This window comes from Cynoglossus semilaevis, chromosome 2, assembly GCF_000523025.1.
Source record: "Cynoglossus semilaevis isolate Cse_v1.0 chromosome 2, Cse_v1.0, whole genome shotgun sequence".
Classification (NCBI taxonomy): domain Eukaryota; kingdom Metazoa; phylum Chordata; class Actinopteri; order Pleuronectiformes; family Cynoglossidae; genus Cynoglossus; species Cynoglossus semilaevis.
Genome location: NC_024308.1, coordinates 7,237,864 through 7,257,412, shown reverse-complemented (window position 1 = coordinate 7,257,412; position 19,549 = coordinate 7,237,864). Strand labels below are relative to the sequence as shown.

General features: G+C 39.1%; 1 protein-coding gene across 3 annotated transcripts in view; it reads left to right on the top strand.

Annotated features, from left to right (window-relative positions):
• Nucleotides 1-17,323, top strand: part of ddah1 (dimethylarginine dimethylaminohydrolase 1) — a 54,675-nt gene extending 37,352 nt beyond the window's left edge. For all 3 annotated transcript variants that reach the window (XM_025064638.1, XM_008334095.3, XM_025064633.1), the window contains 5 exons: nucleotides 2,972-3,071; nucleotides 3,857-3,930; nucleotides 7,580-7,699; nucleotides 11,016-11,159; nucleotides 14,789-17,323. In XM_025064638.1, coding sequence (XP_024920406.1) covers nucleotides 2,972-3,071; nucleotides 3,857-3,930; nucleotides 7,580-7,699; nucleotides 11,016-11,159; nucleotides 14,789-14,905 — 555 coding nt within the window. In that variant the 3' untranslated portion in view covers nucleotides 14,906-17,323. The remainder of the gene's footprint in view (nucleotides 1-2,971; nucleotides 3,072-3,856; nucleotides 3,931-7,579; nucleotides 7,700-11,015; nucleotides 11,160-14,788) is intronic.
• Nucleotides 17,324-19,549: the final 2,226 nt, after the last annotated feature.

The following is a 19,549-nucleotide window of genomic DNA, read 5'->3' as shown; positions in this document are numbered from 1 at the left end:
TTGTTTTGGATTCTATTCGCTCTCCAAATGCACCGTGCCCTATCAGACTGCTGGTCCTTTCTAGCCGAATGTGATATCCAAGGGTACCAGGGCGATATAAGGGAGAAGGTGGTCCATAAAAAGCTGCAAATAAAAGACTGTTCTCTCTGCCCCGTCTCCCCTGTCCTGCACTGGAACGGCAGGAATGTGGCAGGCAGACCGGCTGGCCCTCGGAGCCTGCTGCCCCTACTGAACCTAAAAAGGCCCTTTTTCATTCAAAACAGGACTCTGGCTAATCAGGCCTGGGCAATGCACTCTGGGGATGAATAGGAGAGAGGAGGGAAAAAGAGAGGAACACAGGAGGGTTGGAGGGAGAAGAGAGGGAGGCGTTGGCAAAGTGAGTTGGCATCTCAGCAGGATGAGGTATTGGATGTCCCTCTCCGTGAGAGATAATAGGGCCCTCTACATGGGAAGCAGCCTCAAAAGTGTTCTTCACCCTCACATTGGGGTCGAGAGATACTGTAGGGAATATTAGAGATTAGAAAATAAAGTTTACAATTGTAAATAATTATTTCCTATGATCATAAACTAGTCAAGGGTAGCTAGTACTAGTACATGGACCGGAAACAAAACCATATCTTTAGTCATGTAGCCAAGATGGTGGGTTAGTTAAAGCACATTAAAAGAACAGTATGTTCTTAAGGTATATTTATGTAGATAACCTAATATAACGAGTCAAGTTGCACAAGTTGCCTTTTATAGTTGCCATCACTAATATTTTCTATATCATTTGTGAACTAATTCAATTATCTAATCTCATCTAACTTTGTATGAATTAATATTTAAGATGAGATAAGTAAGAAGTCTTTTATACCAGGGGTTCCCAACCGCCGGTCCGGGGCCTGGTGCCGGTACATATAGTAGGTCATTTTGTACTTGGCCGCAGTGGGACACAGTCAAAAAATATACTTCAGTTTTACTAAAAATAATTTTTCTTTTTTTTTTTCATTAAAAGATCATCTGGCATCGTTTAAAGCAATAGGTCATTCACACATTGTGTAACAGAATTTCCCACAGCGAGGAAATTCAGAAGAAAAATGGAAAAAATGAAACTAAACAATGCTACATGGTAGTGAGAGCTGCAGCAACGGGCTGCCACATAGGAGGCACTATCCTGCAGTGTCCACAAGTGTACCTGTTTGCAAATTGTATACATAAGGTATGGTATGTGACTTGATTAATTATCCTTTTTTATTGTGTCCATTTTATCAGAAGTCATTGTTTTTGGTTCTATTTTCAGTTTCTCGTGCACATATACAGAGGGTTATAACAGGAAGAGTAACTGATGCCCACGTTTTTAGGACCACAGCAGGCAGCAGGTCATACCATACCGCTCTCTGCCTATAGGAGCCGTTGCGCTTCACATGATGTAAATTGACTAAACAGTCTTTGGGTCATATCACCTCCAGTGATGTCAGAGGAAATGCCAGAGAGCTGAGGTAAAGGGCGGTCTCACGCAGTCTAGGAGATTCCTGAGCAAAGACCACAGTGACAGTGGAATCTCTGGGGCACCAGAGATAACCTGAAAAAGTAATAAGGACTCACTGTTTATGGCCAGGTAAATAGTCGACATATTTGAGTATTAAGAATAAACCCTTGACATGACAGAGAAAGAAAAGATCACCTTCTTTCTTTGTAATGTGCAAAAACAAATTGTAGAAGAGTGACTCACTGAGAATTTGAGTTGAAATTTCCTTAGAAATGTTGGATCACTAGGTTTGGAGTAACTGGTATTTTGATACCAAGTGGGAATCCACAATAAAGCAAAGCTTTGTGTATAAACATTTAGTTAACAGTCCTTTGCTTTGTTTACTTCCTCAGAACCAGAGTCTAAGAGTTATGTGACACTCAACAACAATGTGTAAACCCAGCAAAATGAGAAGCAGAGTTCTAAGCTATGTCTTAGCCTGCCTTTGCTTTGCTCCAACAACAAAAAAGAACATGAGGGATTAGCTGTTACCTGTACTTGATGTGCTGCACACTGCTGCTGCTCTCAGAGCTGTTTGAGAAACCACTAATGAATTTGTGAACCCAGTTACTTGGAAGGACATCTTGTTCCTGTGGAATAAGTGAAGCAAAAAAGAAAAAAGAAAATGCCTGCAGTGAAGATGAAATGTGAAGGAGAAGGGTTTGATTACTCTTTGGGATTCCACTGTCTTATTTTTGGCATGCGAGTGTACCGGAAAGATATTGTGGTTATAAGCAATTGGGTCATAGGTTGCTTTCATTCAATCAAGCAAACACCTTATATATACTGTATATATACACATATGTTATACATGTAGATATGTATATATGTACATATATGTTTATATATGTAATATATATATAATTTGCATGTGTGTTTGAGAGGTGAGGAGACAGTGTGTAGACAGGCCTGGGTGTGCTATCTCGGTGTGCAGGGTACCTGGATGACCTCATGGTGGGGCCTTCAGCAAATGAGGAGAAGCAGAAGTGTTTTGCTCTGCAAAGGGCACATTGGGAAAGCTGAGGTCATCCTAAGATAGGAACTGTGGAAACATTGATGCTGTTAAAAACGTAGCTGGCCACTGATGCTACTTCCCACAAAGAAACAGACTGACAGTAGGAGGAGGAAAAGAAAAAACAAAACATACTTTGTCTAATTTGATGAAATGGCTCAATAAAATCATGTTATCACAATCTGGTGGAATTAGCGTGTTCTATTTCAATGCATTCAATCATATTACTGATGTCCAATGTCAAGTATTACTAAATAGATTTGTCCCCTTCTTAATAGATGAATGATTAGAACTGAACCACATCTCATTTTACTTCTGTAAAAGTGGGGTATGCTGATGTAACAGTGCAGTGCTTTTACTAACAGTGAGTCACAACCAATGAGTCAGACTTTTGTTTAATATCCACAGATGTTTTGAGTGAAATGTTTTTTCTATTCCCTTGTTTGTTCCAGACAAAGGCAATGAAAGAGGCTCTGGAGGCACTGAATATGAATGTGGTGGAAATGACAGATGAAAATGCCACACTGGATGGAGGAGACGTGCTCTTTACAGGTAGGTCTGCCCATTGTCTGCCCAATCACTCAGCCCAAGTACAAAACACTGTGATAATAAAGTCTAAAGGAACTTTTCAGTTCATAGTTTATACAGACATAAATAATCCTTATTTTTCAAGGACATCCACGTGAACATTAGCTCCTCTGACTCGGCTCACTTTATTCACAGGCAAGTGTAGTGCAGGAGAGTTCATGTCCAATGTCTGCAGGTCTACAGGACTACACAAGGATTTTTATGGCTTTGGCATCAGCTAATAAACTGTGATCAAGGCACAGCAACAGCAGCACGGTGGTCTGTATTATATTTTCTGTACATTCTGTTAAGGTTATGTGGTGAGTTAAAATAGGTCAATGTCTTCCCCACTGTCTGGGCCGTGTTCTTTTTTTTAAAGCATAGTACACCTAATTAGGTTTCTAGACACAGGCTGTGCACTCGTGTTCCTTCCAGCTGAAATCGGTTTCACATGGCAGGGATAGAAACATTTCCTGTTGGCTGCACCAGAGCTAACGCCTCATTTTGTAAAGGCTCAGCAGCTACATGAGGAGCCCATTCCTGAACTGAGTGTGCTGCAGCATCGCCAGCCGCTCAGAGCTGACTTGTTACACTGCCACGCCACGCAGAATACTGTAGAGTCCACGGTTGTTGCCTTTATCACCTGCATAAATGAAACGAGTCCCTGTGGTGCAACCTCGGGTCATGGACTTGAGGTTTTGCTCATGAATTCACAGAGTTTTCTCTGTTTCTGTCATGTTTTTATCCATTTCTTAATTTTTTGTCTGTAGGCCAGGAATTCTTTGTGGGCCTTTCCAAACGGACCAATCAGAGAGGAGCCGAGATCCTTGCTGATGTTTTTAAGGTGAGGTGTCTTTACACACTCAACGTACACTGGAAATGTTGCCGAGTCATGTTTTCTTTCCTTTTGATGACAGTAAACCCAGTATAAACTCTGACCTCAGCACGGTCTGAGTTTCCATTGCATGGTGAGAGGAGACAGTACAGTACAGTACAGTACAGTACAGGACAGTAGGTGTGTGTGAATGTGTTTTGGCTGGACACGGCACTGACCACAGTAAAGAGCTACAGGAGAGAGAGTCAGAGCCATGAGCCAAGAAGGTAAAGCTCAATTCAAAGAACCCTTAGCTTTCTTAAATTATGAGCTGGGTTTTATATCTGCATCTCGAAGACTTAAAAATGGACAAGAGATGGGCAAGAAAAAATGGCAGTATTAAGCACAGGAACCCAAAAGTGGTGAGCAAATGAATAGAGAGAAGTTAAAAAAAAAAAACATAATTCTGTCATTGGAGAAACAGATTCACTTTTTTGTTCAGTCTTATGACTAAACATTATGAAATATATAAGAAAATAGTAATTTGTCAGTCTTATTGCCAAACATTTCAATCTCTGACATATTTTGTAAATATAGTACATTCATAAAACACAAAAGAGAATGATTAAAAAGTTGATTTTTTTTATTTCTATTGCTTCAGAGCGCCATCTTGTCTGGTACTTACTCTTTGTATGGTCTGATCTCTTTTTTTTTTCAGTGCTCGGTAATTTCAAAGATTTTTGTTTAGGAAATGAGTTCACCATTTTCTCCCTCTCTGACTAATACCCCTTTACAGTGGTCTGACTATGACAACCACAAGTGAGCTCAGCATTCTCACACACTCCAGTCACACATGACAAAAAGGGAAATGTTGGGCAAAATATCCCACACACACACAAGGAATCTCATAAGTAAAGAGGGTCTCACTTCCAGGTTATTTAATTTATTTACATATAAACATTTTTGGTGTGTGGAATGTGTTTTTTAAACTTGTCTCTTTAAAACTAATGGAGTTCGGAGTTGGGTCACGGTGATGCCAAGAGTTCAGCACACTCCTGATTGGCTTTTATTATTGTATTGTTTCCACCTTCCTGTCTGTATCTGATTCAAATTCCTCATCATCACGGATTCCTCGCTGTTTTTTGTTATCGTTGATAAGACAGGCCTTAATGATGCGTCTCTGGAAAATGAAACGAGGAAAAATCACTGGAGCATTTACAGTTACCATTATGGCCTTTTCTTATCGGACCAAAAGTCCTGTCTGTCACTGTTGTTTTTTCCCCTCGTTATCCAATTAACGCTCATTTTGTTGCCAAGTTTGTTTGTAATAGAACAACTGTGAACTTGTTGCCCCTCTTTTCTTCCCGGTCGTTGCTGGAGTCCATGGAGCTGTCGATAGAATCGGCTTATTCAGGAAGTAGTGTCAAACTTAGCATTTCCTTTTGGGCTTAACAACCAAACGGCGCTGACATTGAATTTACCCCCAAGAGGACATTTACGTATACACAGGAGAGTTGAGTTAAACTCTGGGCTGATTGAACCAGTTTTGTCATAACTGGATGGAAAGCAGCTCCTGATTTATCTCCATGTTGATCAAATGTGACTGGAAGTTCTAATTTTACACCCAAACTTCCTGCTCATGTGCAAGGCCAGAAAAGTTTAGATAACATAATTCCCAACTGTCTATTATAATCATCAAAACAACAGCAGGAAAGCACAGAGCTCAAGAAAACATCCAGGATTTGGGAATTTTAGTTATTCGCCTGATGAGCGGCCAAGTACAGCGGCGCTCTTTAATGAAAATGACCATTTCAATGACTCACAGAACTTTTAATGGAGCTAATGATACTGTATAAAAACACGTTTGATGGATATTAAAAGAGCTGTATTCTTGGGCGTAAAGCAGAGTCTGTCATGTGTTCATATTCAGGAAGTTATCCTGTAGGAGTCTACAGCCCGTTTCCAGTAAAGTCACTTAATCAAAAGCAGTGATCAGTGGGTTGAAAGTGGGAAATTCTCCCAGTAAAGTGACTTCAAGTCTGAATGAAGTCATTTGTAAAAGTGCTTGTAGGTATTATGCTGTAAACATGGTCTCCAAGGTTTAATATGTGCAGCATGTGGGATTTGAACAGACGATTGAATGACAAGTCCGTCCAGACTCTACTGTTGAGTCAAGAGTCACAAACCAAGAGTATTTTTTTGCCATTACATTACGTTTTCAAATTGCCATTTCAGATGGTGCTTCATGGCTCACAAAAATAAGGCGAAATATTTTGAACAAAACAACAAAATGCTAAACTGTATACAGTACTGTAGACTCAAAATGGGAACATGACGTTTAAATTAGTTCACTCTTTGAAACCAACTCATTTGGTGATTGATCTTTGTGATCTTTTGAGTTTAACATTTATTCTCTCTGTTGGTCCACTTTTTTGTCCATGGTTCCCCACATAAGTACCTTTTTTTCCCTTCTCTGTAAATTAGGTCGGATCTTCAACTCAGATCCTTTTAGATTGGGACAGAAAATCCTTGTTACTCGAAAATTTGGTCATGGGAAAAGTTACCAAAAACTGCAAATTTAATTTTTGGTTTTTCTAACCTCGGATCAGTAAACACGTCTGTTTACTTTGACTTCTCTGTAATGATCTGTCAGACCACGATTCTAACATTTTACACTGTTCTGTGAACAGAATGGACAGAAACCGAGGCTCAGTCAGACAACTACCCTCTTTTTGGGTTGCATCGTCGACATAAAGTGTGACTTTTAAATCACATCCAGTAAAAAGACCCTCAAAAATGAAACATTTTCTAACTGAACCTGTTATTATAGGGCAGTGGTTGCCAAACTGTTCCCATTTTTGTAGATAGGACCATTGTCAAGTCCCCCACTGCTGCTTCAAACTCCCTCTAAACTTTAAAGACTGAACTTTCCACAAAGCTGCTCCTGTAACAGAGCAAAGGAAATACAGTTTTAAATCGGTTTAAATTTTCCACTATGGCGCAATTAAAAAAAATCTGAAAAAAGATCAGCACCCCTGGAGGGCAGCCCCCACTCAGGCAACCACTGTTATAAAGGATTATATTTCATAGAAACACTGAATCTTAAACAACAGTTTAAAAAGGTTGAGTCATTTTCACATTAGATTTTCATTGTTGTGGTTTTTTTTTTGCATGCTTTTCCCACAATGACGGGAACAGTGTGTTGGGCAACGATAATTAAGAATAAAGAATAAATAGTTTCTGTGGAAATTTCAGCATTCTGACACTAAGACCCCCAGTGTGTTTAAACCATTGACGTGTTAACTGGCCTGTAACCTGTAGCTAAAGTAAATCTTTCCAATCAGATTTTAGCAGCGTGCTGTGTGATCTCTCTGTATGAGCCCTCAGTTTAGTCACATGAATATTCTTCACAGGAAGACAAACTATTCACACTCACATTTATACAAATGGTCCATTGAGAGTGAACCATTAACCTAATCCCTACTCTTCACCACCAGGGATCAATCCAGTGACTTTATTGCTGTAAGACAAAAGCATTAACCACTTTCCACCATGTGGCCCATGCTTGTACAATTTATGATTTCATTCTGATGTAAAGTTGAATTGTTCTTGCGCTGTAATGTAAAGTATATTGTCTTGTTAGAATACAGTTTTGATTTTTTTTTTCTCTCTTCTTCAGGACTATGCTGTGTCCACTGTCCCAGTGCAGCAGGGGCTGCACCTGAAGAGCTTCTGCAGTATGGGGGGACCTGGCCTTATCCTCGTCGGCTCCAGTGAACCAGCACAAAAAGCTCTCAAAGTACGGCACTTGTGTTTGTGTGTTCAGTGTAAACGTCATTCCACCTCTTTGCTTTTTCAAGCCATAGACATAGAAACCCCCCTATGCTAACCCGCCTGTTATTCTAATGTCCTTGTTATCATAAGCGTGACGCACGTCGATGCAGCAGATCTATATGTACAGCGGGGGGGCAGTCACGGCTGCAGAAACTGAAAGGATTTCTTCGAACAATCATTCTAATCTGATCTTTTTTCTTGACAAAAAAATCAATTTCTTCTATCAGAAGAGAAATATAGCTAGTTAGCCAAAATATAGCTTGGGGAAAAGCTGAAAGTTTGCCAACAGATTTGAAAAATGTAACTTTAAATTCATAATTTAATTGCCAGAAAAAAAACCTTCATTCAGAACATATTTTACAGTCCAGCCACACTGGGCCGTGTCTGGATTACATCTGACCCAGTTCTGTCCATCAATGATCGTTGCTCCAGTAAGACAACACTCACATAAAAATTCTGAATAAAGTAATGACAACATGAATCCATTACTGTTAAAATACAACAGTGATACCTTAGTACATCTACCTCCCAATACCATATTAATATCCATGTACTCGGTCTAATTCCTAAGTCTGGATTGTCAGACAAGGATGTAAGCTTCAGAAACCACAACTGTAGTTTCTTTCTTTTTCTTGGGGTTGATACTTGGCAGAACCCATCTGGTAGGAACATCACATGCAAAGTATTCAGTAAGAATAACGCCACAGGACAAGACATGACACATGCTGAGAAGCACATCAAAACCACCTGTCACTTTAATCCTGCCTCATTAATTCATAGTTCTCAGCTAATCTGCAGGGATCGGCCCCGGAGCTCACACTCTGGCATCAGTTACAGAGGTTTCATCCTACAGTTAAACGATCTGAGCTCAGTCACTGACGGAGGCGACTGAATTGATAAAACATTACTGAGACAACTGAAACCCAGTGGATGCTAAAAGGGACATTCTGACAAAGATCTGGTGCCAAATACATGTTTAATCTCCTATTGTGGGGCATTGTGTGTGAGATCATGTTTTCCTACAGTACACATACAAAAACTCTTATTTCAAGTATTATGACCAGGACACAAACAATTACAACCGCCAGCCATGACAGATGATTGCCTCCTGGTGTTTTGTCTCCCCCTACTGTTCCAGTACTACTTTAAGTAAAGTGAATGTACTGCATATCCCTACTGGCGATCATTACGTAAAGTGAATGTACTGCATATCCCTACAGGCGATCATTGTAACCATTATCACATCAACAAAATAGTTTAATGTGTGAATATATACTCAGGGAAAATAATAAAGGATCAAAACATTAGATGACTTGAACACTTTCAGACTGGAGTACACACAGTAAGTATTTTCATTCAAGTGTAATGTATAAACAAGGACTCAATAGTCAGTATTTTGAGGAGCAATTAGAAAAGTTCTAAGAAGTATTACATTTTTTCAATGAAACTAACAAAGCTAAAGCTGTCTGCTTGGCTAAAGTGCCACACACCAACCTCTGTGTTTAGGGATAAACACGTTTTATTAAATTTAAAGCCTTACATAGACTTAATTTACTTAACTTTAATGCAGTAATTAGCTGCATGTGTTGGGTAAAATTTAATTAGCCCTAATTCTGTATTATGTAACGCTCTCTTGTAGCAATTAGCCCCAGTTTTTATACCTTTAACAACCTCGGATTTATAAGAAGATAATGTTATTTTGTGATGCATTGGGGAGGATATATATATGACTGTTGTTTACATTACGTGTTAGTGTTTCCTATGTTTGTCTATGTTTATCCCCTGGGGTTAAAAATACATGCTGAGCTAATGGATTTCATCATCCATCCAATAAAGTCAGCAGCCTAAAATAGCCCCCTGTGCGAGGTGAAGCAGCGTCTGCTGGCCGTTCTCTCACACCTCACTCCTCTCACACAGTGCACCGGCTGTCAAACTTCACGCTGCTTTTAAGGCCTTTGACTCAGCCCTGTTTGATGCATGAGATCATTTAGCTTTCCTGGTCACTGTTCTGTGGTGATTCAGCTCCTCTGAGGTGACATCATTTCTGGCCAGTCCTGATCACATTCATCTTTGTTCATCATTAATGATGTAATGATGTATGAACATTTTCATGATTGTGACGGTTCACTAGTAAAGTACCACATTACCACCGGACATGTCAACGATTTTAATCCGCAAGTTTTATTGTGAAATCTTTGCTAAATAAGTGGCTGCTTACATTTATACCTAAAGGGAAAGTATGTTTATTTGTTTCATTTACTGTTGTTTTTTCTCTTTGGGAGCACTGAAAATGTAGCTTCCCTTACCTGGCCTGTAGATGGTGCACATTTGAAAATTTCAGTTTCAGAATTCAGTGTATTTAACTCAGTAAAATGGGTCAAAACCTTTCAACAATAATAACTGTAATAATAACTGTTAGTCTTTGCTATTTCCTAATTAGCTGATTAGCAATGTGTTAGCGTTGTGCTAAAACAGATTATGATTGCAACATTTTAAGAAGCCCTCCTCCTGTATAAGGTGCATTAGCACCAGGTTGGCAGTGCATTAGCATTAGCACTGCATGTGTGCTTATTTTAAGACATATTTCATCTGTAGAATGTCCTAATCACTGTTAACAGAAAGAAGTTTCTTCATCCCAATGTGTTTCACTGCATTTCCCGATGTATATTTTTGCACTGAACCGTTTTTGGTTAAAAACCACCCTTGATGACAGAAACAGGAGCAGCATGAAAGAAAACACAGTATCTGCTATTAATGCCTTGTTTTTTTTTTAGTTAAGTTGTTCCTGTACTCCCCTCTTTGTCTGTAAGGTATGTTTCTGCAGATGTTTAGCTCATAAACACTAAGAAGCACCTGATTCTACCCTGGTCATAACACCCTGACCCCTGCCCCGACTTCTACTTGTCTACCCTGGTCATAACACCCTGACCCCCGCCCCAACTTCTACTTGGCAACACAGATGTCTTCTCGCCCCCAAACTGACCAACCATCCTTTGTCTCTTTCAGATTACATCAATATCATGACATCTGCAGAGAAGGAATGTCTGTCTGTCTCCTGTGTTCTCCATTAAGGCCCCCCAGGCTTCCAGAGCGGTTTGGCCTGGAGAGAGATGTGGTGTAGCCTTTGGTATTGTGGCTTTTGCTTCTGTCTCAAAGTGTCTGATAGTCTGACTAACTGCTATTTTTTCTGTCTCTCTGCGAAAACCCCTGTGGACTCTCACCGGCTGCACTACCTTATTGTCTGGTGTTCTCAGCGTCTCATTCCGATCCCTTGTTTCCAGATCATGCAGCAAATGAGCGACCATCGCTACGATAAGCTGGTGGTACCTGATGATCTGGCTGCCAACTGCATCTACGTGAACCTGCCCGACAAGGGTCACATGCTGCTGCACAGCACAGCTGAAATGTTTCCAGAAAGTTTGAAGGTATCGGCCGACTCATTTTTCATCCACAGACAGTAATTCTTCTCACACACATTCATTTACAATCCTGAGGTTACACCTTTTGTACAGAGGAAAGCATTCAGGACACTGAAACCGGTTTTGGTGGTTTTGATTTAAGGAGCACCGCACTCCACTACTTTTCTTCCTCTCCAGACCTCAGAGAAAAACAACTGGCAGCCGAAGGGAAACTTTTTTTTTTCCTTAAACTACATGGTTGCTCTACACAGACCACTGCAGGTTAACCTCAACAAGGGCTGTGTTTTGACTCGGCAAGTTTTTAAAGTGAAGTGACTTTCTTTTTTTAAGTGTAGTCATAATCATTTCACTGTTGCAAAGATGAATCTGCACATAAATGACAATAACATAATGATAATACACAATAATACCTACCTGCTTAAACATAGATAGTTTTAATGTAGGTGTATTTGGTTTTTCCTAAAAAAAAGTTGTAATGGGGGGAAAAAAGGGACATATTTAGGAAAAAATATTTATAATATAAAGTATAATATATATTGATAAATATAACAATATAATTTTATGTTTATAAAATGATATATTAAATAATATAAAATCAACATTTGAGTCCGGCGCTATTAGTAGCTGAAATTTAAAAAAATCTTTTCCAACAAAACAAAACATTTTAAATCTATAATTTTTTTTCATAGTTTTAGGACTTTGCCCTGGGTGTCCTTTAAAATCCACCTCTGGTTTTGAGGTAGATCTGTGTGTGAGGTACATCTGGATAAACTCTGTCTGTGTCCCCCGGTGTCTCACAGCCACGCTGTCGCTGTAGGAAGACATACATTTTCTCCATTAGTTTTCTCATGTTTCCCTCAGACATTCAGGGACAGCTAGGTTTTACTGTGCTGCAGTTTGACATGAATGACATGTTATTGTCTCATTTGGGTTTGGGAAAAGCTCAACGGTAGCCTAGTTATTTAGATGCCTTGGGGTCACCTCACATCACAACAAGTCAGAGGGATTCTCACAGGATCAAAACCAGCTCTCTGCAGAGACAGTTCCCAGACCTCAAAATGTACTCTGTGGTTCAAACCCCAACCTCCGCTGGCTAATTTTAGAAGGAAGAATTCACAAAATGATGCCTTTTTGGACAGAAAAGTACTTTTTTTACACGTTCAACCCCCAAACATAAGCCCCCCCCCCCCCCCCAGGAAATTCAACTTAACCATAATAAATGTATTTGTGTATCTCATACTTCCTGCCTTGATGGCACATTTTAATGCCCCATTTGGTGCAGCATGTAAAAAGAAATGTGTGTTTTTCTGTGATCTAGTTTATTTTAGATTTGGTGGAGCCCACCAGACTTTGGCCTTTACCCCAGATTTGGTCACAAGCCTGTGTTTAAGAAATTGCAGCTTCAAGAAACTGGGAAAATATTAATAGTACAAAAGACGTAACATACAGTAAGTCCTGAAATAGCAGGGACTGATTTTCTAAGCCCGTCCAGACCTCGGTGTACAGTAGGTCCTGGTTGGTACATGTTTCCCAAGGGAACTTGTTTCTTCTCCCTGGGATGAGATGTAGATATTTATCACCCAGACAATCTGCAAAACTTCCGAACTCTAAACTTTCGCTGTCCCAGTCTCCGGTGTCTATATTTAGGCCACTCATGAAGTTACATAAGTGTTGCAAATGAACCACAGCAGGGGTCAGGAGAGAGGGGGTGTGGTGGTGGTGGTGGAGTGTAGGGGCATATGAGTGATTAGGACGGCTAAAACCTGGAGAAGGCCTGTTTCTAAACAAAGAGCCCAGTGAGGTATGTCACAAACACAGGCCCGGGTATAAATCTGAACCAGGGCAATTAGAGCGCAGCAGGAAATAGTCAAATAAAGAGACTCCTGGGAGGTGGAGATGCTATAAACGCTCTGTTATTTACTGGTGGTGTTAGTTGGAGGCAAAAACACAACCTTCCCCTGAGGTGGTTTTCTATACTGGTGAATTAAAAATAAATCACTAGGAATTCTTCATTTAATATAAAAGCTGGATTTATGGGGTTGTTACTCATTGCAGTTAGTATTCTCACATATATTGGTTATGGTTGGTATTCTGTTCTATTATTATTAATATATGTCCCTATATTTGCTAAGCAAATAAAGGATGTAGGATCTTCTTAAGACTATGAAGTGGTTTTGGATGTGCACTTCCAAACTACAGTGAAGTAATTAAGTAATATTGTCACTGAAAATAGAAAAATCCTCTTTTTATTAAGTGTTTAAATATAAATTACTGGAAATTGGAAAGCGTGTAGCGATCGTTCTTTTCAGGTCTTTTCTTCAAACTTCAGACAATTTCTATTTAGAAAACGTATTCCAGGAGATAAGAATCAGGAACTCTGACGGGAGAAGAACACATGCTGCTGACAAAATATTAAAGCAACAATGCGGAGAAAATCATTAGTAGCATATTTAGGTGCTGGTGTAATGTTGCATGTGTGGGGATGATAATGTGGCCGTGTTGTTTGAATTTGAATAAACCAAGCGTGGCCCTGACCTGACCGTGTCTTAGATCAGGACTTATTAATGTCATATTTAGGAATGGCTTTGAATCCATAATCTGGATCGCCAGAGGCTCCATTAGCCATATTGCATCATGAAATAAGAATTTGTTTAGTTGATACCTCTGACGGAGCCGCAAGGCCACACTCAGGATCAGGGTAGAGCTAAAATGAGAGGTTTTAAAGAGAAAAATGATCCTGGTTTGGACGTCTGGTAGGAAAACATTGGTTTCCTACTGGAGAGTGTCCACAGTGTGACACACAGCTTTACGACGGTCTTTAAGGGATGTTGTAATAGTTCTAACTCCCATTGTTTTAATATATTTTTGCTGCAAAACCAGGAAAACTTGGAAAACTGCACTGCAGGGTCTTAATGTCAGAACCACAGAAAATTACAGATAAATAAACACTGTTGCACAACGTTTATGATTCATCCTCCTCCAAGGCTCAGCGCTGCCTGGTCGGCGTTCGTCCCTCGCCCTGTGGTCTCGCAGCCAATGACAGAGTGAGAAACAGCTGGTGGAAATACCCAGCGTAAGATGTCATAATGTAATAACAATGTACAAATCCTAATTTATTTATCATGCATGTTTAAAACAACAGTCGGGACTAAGTAATGTACAAAGCATGGGAAAGAAAACAAAACACGGAACACAGACAAGAGACAACATCATTAGTATTTTAATTTTCCATCATATAAGATGATTATTTTGGTTTCTTCAAAAACAAACAAACAAGAAGTTCAGTGACATTAAGGGTAATGAGGTAAATATATATCTGACTGTCATCTGCATAATGATTGATGTCATAGAGTTATACAGGAAAACATGGGATTTACTTTTACTTATTGTTTATGTTTGGGGTTTTTTTTTTTTTGCTCTGTTTTCTATAAATTACGCACATTTGTGACAAGAGAAAGACCATCTAGTGTAACATCCCTAAATGAAGGGACTAATCCTGTTTAAGTGCAGACTTTAAAACACGTTTCTATGTATTACATAGACATATATGTACAGTAAGTACAGGTTTCTAAACAAATAAAAGTAAGAGTCATTCTTTTGTACGCAGCTCACTCCACAACATTTGTGTCCTGCAGGTGTTGGAGCAGTTAAAGGACTACACTCTGATCGCTGCGTCCAATAAAGAGAAGACCAAAGTGGATGGAGCCCTTACCTGTTGCTCTGTGCTGATAAACAAAAAGGCAAACATGTGAGAAAACAAGGTTTTTGGTTTACATTCTCCAGGTGGAGATTGTATCCAGTGAGGGTTTGTTGAAATTATATTTGTAGTTAGATAATGAGGAAATAAAATTGGTTAATAATGAGGAACCAAAAAAATGCTAACCTTCGCCGCTTCATAACACTCGTTGTTTATCTTTCCTTAAAAATGTCCAAAGTGTGATTATCGTAGTCACTATAAAGCAGTAGATGGATGATTTCGATGACATTCCCCAAAATTTGCCTTATTTGATAAAAATCTGGATATCTTTATATCTTCTTACTAAACAGACTTTCCGTATTACAAAAAACCTCTTCCTGCCTCTTAACACTGCAGTTCTTCATACAGTACCGTATGTGTACACGTTGCTAATGTTTACATGCATCATATAAACTGTGATAGGACCACGTGTGATTTTACTGCTCATGTACATGTATTTGCTATTGAAACATTTTTCTAGTAACATGTTTCACAAGTGCTGTAATTTGGAGGAAAATTTGTTTTTGTGCTGTGACAAATTGTTATTTAAAAATGGCAGCTGGGTGCTGTGGTTCAGTGGTTCTGTCAAATTTGAACAAAATTCAAAATACTGTCTTAGTTATGGGTAACACAGGATTGACATTTAGGGAAAAGTCTACTGCTACACTAGGTTCCCTGGAGGTGGGTTGCGAAATCCACTTGCTTCATGGGAGATGTAATTTACAGTAATCCAACGTTACTTATCTGTGTAGTATCTTATACACGCATGAAGTATGACCACTGTATTTAACCCATCAGTAAACATTAGTATAGAGTATGGCATGGTGGGCCAGATTTGGCCTGCGAGCCTTGTGTTTGGCATATGTGCTGTGGTTGAAGAAATAAGAACCATGCCAGTCTGCTCACATGAATTATGTCAATTTAAAGTTACAGTAAGTAGAATGTGGGCTTCTTTGGGATATTTAAGTCATTTTTACATAAATACACCAGAAGGCTCCCTTATTCTGTCAAGTTAATTGTATTGTTTATCTCAGTTAAAATATTAATTTTGTCATGACATCCAGTGGTTAAATATTAAATGTTTTCCCACTACTTAACATCACCACCAGCATTGGAAATGTGACTAAAGTATCTGAAATGGAAATATGGTCTAAATTTTGGGGGTATTCTTTTTGGTCGGTTCTTGCAAATACTCTATGTGCCAGTCAACTTGTTATTTCGATTTTACCTGAAGTGACCCTAAATGTGTGCAAATGAAAAATTTTTGGACCATCTTTTCTGACAAATGCCATTGCTTGTTTCCCAAATCTGGGTGCAAACAGCTCCAGGTTCATCACGCCATGCACTATGTGGACCAGATGAAGATCTTATTGTACATCCTATAAGCTGGATCTGTAGTGCATTTCATCATGGCAACATTCTGTGACCATCTCCTACAGGATATAACCCTAGAATATAAAAGAAGGGAAATGTTCTGTGTCCTTGCGAAACTGTTCTGAAATTATACCGAAATTGAAAGTGTGCAAAGCCCTCGTGGTACATAGAGTACATTTAGTCTGTGCCCTGACCCTGATGTCATCAAACGTGTCTGCAGTGAAAGTAGACCCTCCACACAGTGGCATTTTTCAGCAGTAGCTAAAAGGATGTTGGGGAGTTGTGCGTCAGTGTCCGTCAGCTCTGTGGTCACTGAAGGCATGTTTGAGGCTGGCAGATATGACAGCATAATACATGAGTACTGTAAATACACCAAGTACAGTAGGGTAAAGGCATCATCACATGTGAGACTGTGCTGTTTCTCAGTGTGATTGTAAGTGAAAGTTGAGGAAATGACATCAGGAGGTGATTCAGCCTCTCTCTTTAGACATATGCGTACAGGCGAGTGGGCAGTGATGAAACATGGAAAGAATTCCTGTTGGGAGGAGAGGCTGCTACGGTGGTAAACACCGACTCTGCTCAACTTTCTCTGTGTTTTCACTCATACCATTGACTTTTCTTTCACTCCTGAATGTTATTCATGGTTATTCTTTTGAGAAAAAAACTGGTACACTGTACCACAGTAAATATGATACATTGGTGTTAATGCCAGCTCTCAGTCATGTGCCTCACGTCATCACCCAGAATGATTTGATTCTGATGGTCTTCTTGTGCCAACTAAGTGAGCTATAAAGTGAAACTCACAATTTCCATGTGTTTGGTCCCAGGCAGACTGACCTTAACCCTTTTCCTACCACTTAATCAAATTATTTAATAAAGTTATACTGTGTATTTGAGATGCAACTGTAGTATGTGAATTCTGGACATACTGTACTTCAGACCTCATTCATCCCAGTTTCAGTGATGTTGTCTCAGGTTTAAAGGATTTATTACAACTTGTGAATGATTGCTATGTTAATTAGAAGCTTTCAACTGGATTTAATAAACACAATGAGCATTATATGGGTTTCTGTCCTCCATTTTTCAAAATTGGAAAGTTAATTTTCATTACTATTCTTGATAATATTAATATTATATTTTTTTGATGACAGATAACTGTAGCTAAAGTGTTTTTATTGGATTCCTCAAACCTGAACAACAGTCCCCTGGACTTTATAATTGTTTACTTTAGGTACTTGCCAATATACCCTCACTTCGACCCTTGAGATCTACCGCCACCTTGTGGGAATAAATGCAAAACAACAGAAAAGGTTGGTGGAAAGGAAATATACTGTTCAGCAAAGATCCTTTCATAGTTTCGGAAGGTTTTATTGTACATTTATGTTTAAAATGTATTTGAAAAGTTCAAAACAAACCAAAGGAATTATAATTTTCTCTACAATAAAGGAGGTAAGTTGATTGTCTTGAAATAATGCGTGAACATGATTGTACAGTATTTGTGTAAGCTTTGTCTATCCCCTATAGGGGGTGCTCAAGTTCCAGCCCAGAATCAAACCGCAGTCCAACTGATAATAACTGCTTGGTAAGTAAATAGAATAAAATGAAAACGCAATGAAAAATGTATAGTATTACAATTATAATGATAAAACCTGCATCCAAGTACATGTCATATATTTGATCTTAAACGCTGTTAAAATACTTAATCCCTTAACGTCATTTAACCAAACAGTTAAGTGAAAAATGAAAGTCACATAGAGGTTTATAATAACACTGAAATGTGCAGTACAATATACACTCTCATGTGGAGGTTTTTTAAAAGAAGAGCATACATTTACAGAAACTTACAAAAACACGATGAAAATGCACTTAAGGTTAACACTACGAAGAAAATAGATGTAATATGCTTATCGCATAAATGTTGTAGTGAATTAGGTTTATGGCCTCCATTCCATTCTGGTCTTGGTATGAATTCGAAGTTTAAGGTCAATGTTAGCACATCCGCTTTACCTTAGGGGCTTTACTTTAGCATAGTTTCCAACTAGATTGGAGTTGCCTGGTGTGGAGTCTATGGGGGACCAACGGACATGTCGACTGAGGGTAAATTAGTATAGACATTGCCTGTTTTCTTTGTATAAGTGAATTTTTTGTCAAACAGTCCAGACTCCAGAGCCAAAGGTAAATATGAACAGTTCATGAAGTCATTAGTATAGCAGGGAGGGACTACCTCCTCCCCGATCTTCTCATATACGTGATTGTTTCTTTTGGAGCAAACAATCAGAGTGTCTTTGTTGAGAGTGACATAGTCCAGAGATGCGTCTCTCACAGTCTGTCCACGGGCGAGAGCTCCCTCTAGTGGCACAGGCTGGGTGGATTTCTCAGACGGTTTTGTCAACGCTGAAGCACCATCACCAGATATGATCTCCACAATACATCCAGCGCTTTCTTCAGGCCACTGCTTTAATGGGAGTGGAGGATCCTGTGTAGTAATGCTTAATGGGAGTGGAGGATCCTGTGTAGTCAAAGTAATGTATTTCATATATTTACAGGAAATGACATAATACCAAGAGCCAACAGATATAACTAATACTGGATTATATATCTATAAATATTTATTAAAAAAATAATACATTGTATTGAGTTTTGAAAAGTATACATAACTTAAAGGTAAACCACTAAAATGATACATTTAGCATAAAGGCAGTGACCAAATAAAAAATAAATAGCTGGAAAAAAGCTCTGAAACATATTACACATGAGCAGAAAAGTACATTTATATAGCCTGCTTTGGGGCCATAGCTTTAGTCCAAACTTGTATCATTTACCTTTTGGTTGAATTAAAGTGACATTTATAGTAGAGATCCTGGTGAAGTTTATTTTAGTGCAGTCATTAAGAAGAAACTTGAAAGTTTACCCATGTTTGTCTTTGAATCTCACTCAGGAAGCCCTGAAAGACTTTGTCCAGGTCTGGTACCGGGGGCCAAAAATAATGCTTAAGCTTACTGCAAGAAAACAATTTGCCTTAAGTTATTTACTGCTCCCCTAGATCAGACGTCACCAGCCTTTACTGTGCAACAGACCAGTTTAATGACAGACAACGGTCTCAACAGGCATTACATTTCACTGACAAAATGCATGATGTAAGCTTTTCCAATTAATATATATATTTTTTTTTTCTCTTTAGCCTGATACCGGTCAATGGACCAGTGTTTGAGAACATCTGCTTGGGATGACGTGTTATTCTTTAATACAGTAGGAGGTTGATAATAGAATCAGTTCCTACCTGAGG